This window comes from Desmodus rotundus, chromosome 2 (assembly GCF_022682495.2).
Source record: "Desmodus rotundus isolate HL8 chromosome 2, HLdesRot8A.1, whole genome shotgun sequence".
Classification (NCBI taxonomy): Eukaryota; Metazoa; Chordata; class Mammalia; order Chiroptera; family Phyllostomidae; genus Desmodus; species Desmodus rotundus.
The window spans coordinates 43,073,732-43,081,237 of record NC_071388.1 but is presented as its reverse complement, the minus strand read 5'-3'; the positions used below and the strand labels follow the sequence as shown (position 1 = coordinate 43,081,237).

General features: G+C 45.8%; 1 protein-coding gene across 1 annotated transcript; it reads left to right on the top strand.

The window, feature by feature from the left end:
* Nucleotides 1–3,129: 3,129 nt before the first annotated feature.
* LOC112305391 (transmembrane epididymal protein 1A-like) lies at nucleotides 3,130–4,347 on the top strand. Its single transcript, XM_024561059.3, has one exon. The coding sequence runs from the start codon at nucleotides 3,195–3,197 to the stop codon at nucleotides 4,080–4,082; it is 888 nt and encodes a 295-aa protein (XP_024416827.2). The 5' UTR covers nucleotides 3,130–3,194; the 3' UTR covers nucleotides 4,083–4,347.
* The last annotated feature ends 3,159 nt before the right edge of the window (nucleotides 4,348–7,506 follow it).

The window sequence follows — 7,506 nt, the reverse complement described above, 5'->3', positions numbered from 1 at the left end:
GACCACCTGCATAAAGCACCCATAAAGAGTCAATCCTTGTCTCTACTTATTGGCTGGGTAGTAACAGGCAGCACTGATGCCAAGTTTCTGGTTTCAACCAATTGCAACATCAACTTTAAAATCTACTCTTATCTAAACATCTAAATCAGATATGGGTGAGACATGAGGTATGATTCATCCTGAGGCAAAAGTCCTCTCCAGCTGTGAACCGGTGAAACCAGAAAAGTTATGTGCTTCGAAAGACCACCATGGGCAACTATTCTCATTCCAAAAGGCAGAAATTAGAAGAAAGGTGTGATGGTTCCCAACAAATTCAAAACCTGGCAAGACAAATATCATTAGATGTATGGTTTAATGCTCTGCTTTCTGACCCATTGGGGTGGTGGTCCAGCCTTCAGGACCCACTCTGGTAGCAATCCCACTCCTGAGGCTCTACTGGGGGAATTGCCAGCCCACACTTCTGGGTGGCCCCACACCTAAGTCTCCAGGTGGCCACTGTCTGGCTGGTTGAAACTAGGCCTGATGATCTCTGAATTGCCTTCAGGACAATTCTTCCCTTGTCTTGGAGAATAACACACGTCACAGCCAAACAGCTCTATGGTCCAGTCCCACAGGATCTGAGGAGTCCAATAGCCTCCCTTCATTTAGTCTCAGGTGCACCCCTTTCAGTTCAAACTGGCAGTGTTTCTGATGAGGTTGTTGAGTAGATCTGAGGTTCATACATATACAATCTCGTTATCAAAGGGTTGTGGAGCCACACCCTTAGGGTACTCTTCAGAACAAGCTTTCTCATTTTTTGCAAAAAACTTTTTTTCTCATTTTATGGGCACACTGAGAATTTTCCAAATCTTTAAGTTCTGGTTCTTTTTTGCTTAACAGTTGCTTCTTCAACTCATTTTTCTCTTTTTGCATTTTACTAATATATATGCAGTCAGGAGGGACCAAGCCTCTCCTCAACACTTTGCTTAGAAATCTTCTCAACTAAACTTGTAATTTCCTCTCTTACAAGTTCTACCTTCCACAAAATGCCAGCATACGATCAATAGCTCAGCCAACTTCTTTGCCACTTTGTAATAAGTACTACCTTTTCTCCACTGTTTAATAACATGTTCTACATTCCCATTGGAGATCGCACCAGAATAGCTATTATAGTCCTATTTCCACCTACATTCTGTTCATGACTATTTATATATTCTCTAAGAAGACGGAAGCTTTCTCTATAGCTCTCTCTTCTTTCCTGAGCCCTCCCCTGTATGACCTTTATTCATTCATGGCAATCTGAATCTTGACGTTTTATAGTATGAACCTTAAAACTCTCCTAGCCTATACCCATCACCCAGTTCTAAAGCTGTTTCCACAATTGTGGGTATTTCTGTAGCCCCCCACCTCACAGTATCAAACTTCCATCCTAGTCAGCTTGGTCTGCTCTAACAAGATGCCATAGCCCGGGTAGCTTAAACTACAGATATTCATAGGCTGGAAGATATTTTACAGCCTGGGGGTCTGAGATCAGGGAGCCAACATGGTTGCATTCTGATGAGGGCCCTCTTCCTGGCTTGCAGACGGCCACCTTCTCGCTGTGTGCTCACTTGGCCTTTCTTCGGTGTGTGCACGTGGAGAGAACCACCAGACACAGGTAAGTAAGGAAACAGAAGACTTGAACAACAAACAAACCAATCAGATTAATGTGTGTGCATATGTGTGTGTGTGTGTATAAACACTCTACCCAACAACCACAGAATACACATTCTTCTGAGACATCTTTCTCTCTTCCTCTTTTCACAAGGGCACTAATCCCCTCCTGAGAGTCCTACTCTCACAACCCCATCTAACCATAATCATCTCCCAAAGGGCCACCTCCAAATCCCATCACAGCAGGAGTTAGAGCATCAGCATATGAATATTGGGGGCAGACAAACTTTCAACTCATAGCAGGAATCATGGAGATTTTATTATCATTCATTCACATACCAGTGAGATTTACTATCTTGAATTTCATAAGTTTAGTAAGCATTTACTGTTGTTCATCAATGAATAGCCACTTTATGTCATTGACCATTTTCCTACTGAGGTGTTCATTTTTAACCTTTTTGTTTGTAGGAACTCTTTATGGTGTAAGGGGACTAATGTTTTGTTATATATGGAGTAAAATTTTACAGTTTGTTTTGCTTTTAAAATCTGTGCGTGCAAATTTAATATATTAATTAATTAATAATTATGATTAATTTCTATTAATTAAAAACTTCATAATTTTTAATATAATTGAGGTTTTCACCTTTTTTTCTTTATGATTCCTGCTTTGGTATCATTCATAGAAACACCTGCACAACTTCACATACTAGGAATTTAGCAAGGATTGTTAGCAATAACAATAGTAAAGTTACTAATGATCACTACCATTTATTGAGTATTTATTATGCGTCAGACACTCTACATACATTATTCTACTTCATCTTCACAAGAACCCAATGAAGTAATGTTGTTCCCATTCTACAGACCAGGAAACTGAGGCTGAAGAGGACAAATAACTTGCCTATAATCATGAAACTTGCAGTGTTGGAGCTGAGAGTCGGTCATCTTGCTGTGAACAAACTCTGGACTCTGTAAACAGATGACTAGGCCTGGGACCGCTTCCTGGGTCTGCTGTGCTGGCTGCTAGGTGTGTTACCTTGTGGTACCCTTTACCCCTCTGAGTCTTGATGTCACCCGTAAAATTTGCTTAACAGTAACTCCCTCATTGTGTTATTGAGGGATTTAAATGAGAAAAAAATATGCAATGTCCCTGGCAGGTAGACATAGTCATAGAAGAGAGTCAGCTCCCACCCTTGGCTGGACTACCTTAACTCTTTCATCCTTTCTCTTTTTTTGTGGGGTGTGGAGGAAGGGCGGTGAGATAAAAGGTAAACCAGTGTAGCTGTGGTGGCAGAGGTGGCAATTCCAGGTGTGGCCCATCTAAGTGAGGAAGAGAGTAAGGTGAAGCTTCACGTCTCTGAGGAGACCCACCCTGGGAGGGACCCGGGTGCTTCCAGCACAGGGAGACACTCTGTTCCAAGTGTGGGAGGCTGGGGTGGGGCTGTGTCAGGAAGATCTACCACCACTCAGAAGCAGCCACTCTGCTTGTGAGGAGAGCCCTGTGAGGTTGCTGCTCACCTTCCAGCTCTTGTCCTGTTGGCCTGGACACGTACACAGAGACAATGGGAAACCTCGAGGGACACCTGCTGCCAGCAGTGATCTTCCTCCTCTACACACTCTACTACTCAGTGCTGGCATCCTTGGCCTTGCTACGGGGACAGAAGTTCTTCAAGCCCCCTGTGCCCCCAAAGGAGAAGCGAGGAAATAAGTGGTGGAAGCGGGTACCTGGGGAAGGAGTGGTGAAGATCATCATCAGCCTCACTGGCATTATGTCTGAGTTCTTCTACCCCCCAGGAGTCAACCGGCTGAAGATAGTAGACTGGGAGGACCCTCAGCGGCAATTCTTGTTCTCAAACAACTGGCAGCATGTCACCATGTATGGGTTCTTCCTGCTCAGTGGCGTGGTGGACATTGTGAGCCAGTCGTGCCAGGCACAGCAGAGCATGAAGCTGGAGCGAGCAGCCGAGGCCCTGGCCTGCTGTATGCTGGCACTGCTGATGGCATCCCATGTTGAGCACAAGGACGCCCTGGAGATCCGCCTGCACATGCTGTTCATAGTGCCCGCCTTCCTGGTTGGCCTGGTGCTCATCATCGAGGTGTGGGTCCCTGACCAGCCCCCACTCTGGTTGCTCAAGGCCTGGATGGGGCTGGTGTTCAGCACCTGGCTGCTGCAGATCTGCATGGTGCTGTACGTTCCTCCCTCTGGGAAGCCCTGGCGATCAGAAAACCCCATGGACCTCGCCTTCCTCACCATCTTCTTCTGCTGGCACCTGGTTTTAGGGGCAGCCCTTCTGGCCGCTGTCTATGGCATCTGCAGTCTATGGCATCATCACTGTTCCTCATGGACAGAGGCCTCAGGTGCCAAGTACCAGCCATGCCCCACAGGCTACAGCAGTGACGAACTGGAGAAACTGAGGGCAGGGGCTGAGCTGCAGGATGGGGGTGTGTAGGTTTAGAATCTGTCTTTGTACTTGCCTTTTGTAATGAAACTTTTGAGGCTGCCCATCGAGTGCACAGCATGGAGCCTGCAGTGTGGCTTTCCAACACAGTGATCAACTTCCTTGCTCCTGAATAAACCTTCAGGCTCCTAGCAGCACTTCTGCCCACCACTCGGTTCTCTCCAGGTCTCTTTCTTTCCTGTCACACTATTCACGACGGTTCCTTGCCATTTACTTACATGACGTGGAAGAAGGAGCAGTGCTTCTCTCTGACAGCTTTTGGGACCCAAGAGGAGAGAATGAAATGAGAAAACAAAGGGAGATGGAGTATCACTGGGGACTCGAGGAGGGTTCTGCCCATCTGAGGCAAGGCTGGCTGCGTGTGTGTGTGTGTGTGTGTGTGTGTGTGTGTGTGTGTGTGTCTAGGCTGAAGTGCTTCACTGTGGGAAAGAGAAGGGGTCTATTTTTGCATAATGGTGAGGGCTTCTGTTTTCTGCATTTCTCCGTGTTCTTAGTTTACACTAAGTGTAGCAGGATTAAGAACTTGTTTTGTTGTTTTTTTTTAATCTAAACTGAATGAAGCTACTCCTGCCTTCAGAGGGAGTTCAGGAGGGGAGGAAAGAGGTAGCAAATAATTTAGCAGAGAATCATGCCTGTGGAGAAAGGGAGGCATGCTAGAAAGAAACGAGAATCGTGCTTATATAATTTTACTTGTTTCTTTTTGCTGTGATATAAAACTACTCCAGTGTTCCTCCTTGTTCAGTGATGTCTATGATACATATGCCTCGAGTGAGTGATTCTCAGGCAAGATCAATGAAAGAGCCCTGATTGCAGTTGGTGGGAGCAGAAGGGAAGGAACTGCCATGAAACGTGGGGTGCAGACGAGCCCAGTGGTTCTGAAGGTGCAGGAACTCGGAGCTGAGAGGGACCCTGAGCAGGTCAGCCCCCTGGAATCTGCAGAAAATTCATCCAGTCATTGAGCTTCTCCCAGAATGAGCAGAGGAGGTGCTAGCAAATCATATGCTCAGTGAAAACCATGAAAGGAAAGTGTCTAAAAATACTTATCCCTGGGCACAATTAGAGAGCCACTGCTTCGAGTAGCATGAGTCTGCTTCTGCGGGAGGGATAAACTCAGCCGTTGGAAGTCTGAGAGGCAGGGAGAGGGGAGGAGATGCTGTCTGCTGCCCACAATGTGGAGGAAGCTCCGTAGCGGAAAGAGCCCACTCATGAAGCAGCTGCAGTTGTACCACCTTTCCCGCAGCCAGAATTGCTCTTCACAGAGACTGAGAAGCTTCCGAAAATATCGAGAGGCATTTGCATTTGCAGGGTGGAAGACAACAGGCTACATGTTGCCATCTAAAATATCCCTGGACATTCCCTAAGGAAAGAGTGTGCAAATGGGCCCTGGAGACTCTGGGACAAGGGGTTAGGACAGAGAAGGGGAGCAGAGGCAGGGATGGAAATGGGACAAGGATCTGGCAACTCACACCGGCAGGGCCTGGAGGGAAGGGACGCTCTAGATCTGGAAGAAGAGAAATGTATCTTTCTCCAGCAGTTGGAACCAGGCCAGCAACCAAGCTAAGGAGAGGCCAGCGCCCTTCTCCTGTCCCTGTCCTTAAAAGCCCAGAAGCACAGCCAGATTCGCCTGGAAGATAATAAAACTTCAGCTTCAGAGCCCCTCTCTTCACATCTTCCCTCCAAAGCCCTGCGAGGGGCCATCCCAAGGCATTCATGTGATCACATATCACTGAAAATTGCAAAAGTAAGAGACCTCTGTATTCTTTTTCCTAACTAGAGACTTCAAATTGTATAAACTTAAGATTCCACAAAGGCTGCCATGCCTCTGCCCCCAAGGCTTAAGACAGATTTCCTTGCAGGATGCCTTGTGATAAATACTTCTCTTTGCCTGTTAGTGGAACACTCTTTATTCAAGGATAGTGTAAGATGCTTCCTTCCTCAACTAGGAACAAGAAGCTTAAAATGCTAATGACATCACACACTGGCAGAAAACCAGCTGCTGAAGGATAATCTCAGTCAACAACCCTAAATGAGTGGTATCAGATGCTGGGCCTGATTTAATAAGGAGGAGTTAGAGGTGCGGAACACTAATGGCTGGGGGTGGAGAGGAAGTAATTTACAGAGGTGGGTCCTGTTGATCTTCATTTGTGCTGTGCCAAGGAGTTTATGTCACTCACATGGGGAAAAGTAGAACCGATAGGAAATGAACACATAGAAATTTTAAGGAATTGGCTCCTGAGATTGTGAGGACAGGTCCGTAGGCCAGAGACCCAGAGAAGAGCTGATGCTGCCACCTTGAGTCTAAAGGCAGCTTGGAGACAGAATTCCTTCTTCCTCAAGGCACCTCAGCCTTTTCTTTAAGGCCTTTATCTGATTGGATGAGGCCCACTCACATTATGGAGGGTAATCTGCTTAATCAAAGTCTACTGATTTAAGTGTTAATCACATTGAAAAACATACCTTCATAGCAACATCTAGTCTGGTGTTTGACCAAGCAACAGGGTACCCAACAGGGTACCATATCTAGCCTAGTAAAGGCATAAAATTAACCACCATACTCCACATACTGGAACACGGCCACTCAAACACAATTTATAACAACTGTGTTTGTCATGATTTTTGGAGACCTCCTATATTAATTACAGTAACTTTATTTTAAAGGAACTTCATCATTATAGTCCTGATTGCATTGTGACTCTGACTATCTAATGTTATATGGACTTCTTTCCTTCCCTGTTGTCTCTAGAACAGAGATAGAGTGATGGGTGGGCAGGTAGGTGACACATTTTTTAAGACAAAAATAATATTTAGAGGCTTGGAGGGGTTTTATTCATGTTATACATTTTAGACATCTTAGAAAACACCAAAGAGTACTTTAAGGTATTTTGAAATCTACCATAATGCCCTTACCCAGAATTGGTTACTTTATGGGAGGACACAAGGGTAGGACGTTATTTCAGCCACAGAATGGGTGATAGTGCTTGTCTGTCAGAGAAGAGGCCTTTCCTGGTGATGATGACTGATGTGCTTGATGGTTACGGCATGGGTGACTCAAGCGGTTTGGCGGTGAAGGTCACTGAAGATGAGGAAATCCAGAACCGGGAATCTGGTGCCGTGGAAGGAACTGAGCAAGGACAATGACATGTCTGGGAAGATGGCAACCTTGGGCTGGAAGAGAACCCCCACAACCCTCTCCTTAGTGAATTCGGGGGGAGAGTGGGGTAGGGGAGACAACCTAAGGCATCAAGGAGAGCCAGAAGACAGAAGATGTAAATGGCATGAGCTCTGAAGTGATCAGGGTTAAGCGGAAATGGTAATACCTACCCCACAGAGGTACGGTTAAAAGTAAATGAGGCACCACATAGTCAACACAAAACAAAGTAAGGTGTACATTAGATGCCAATAAATGTTAATATAA

Excerpts from the sequence above, each read along its gene's own strand:
- LOC112305391 (XM_024561059.3), top strand. The coding sequence starts at position 3,195 with ATGGGAAACCTCGAGGGACACCTGCTGCCAGCAGTGATCTTCCTCCTC.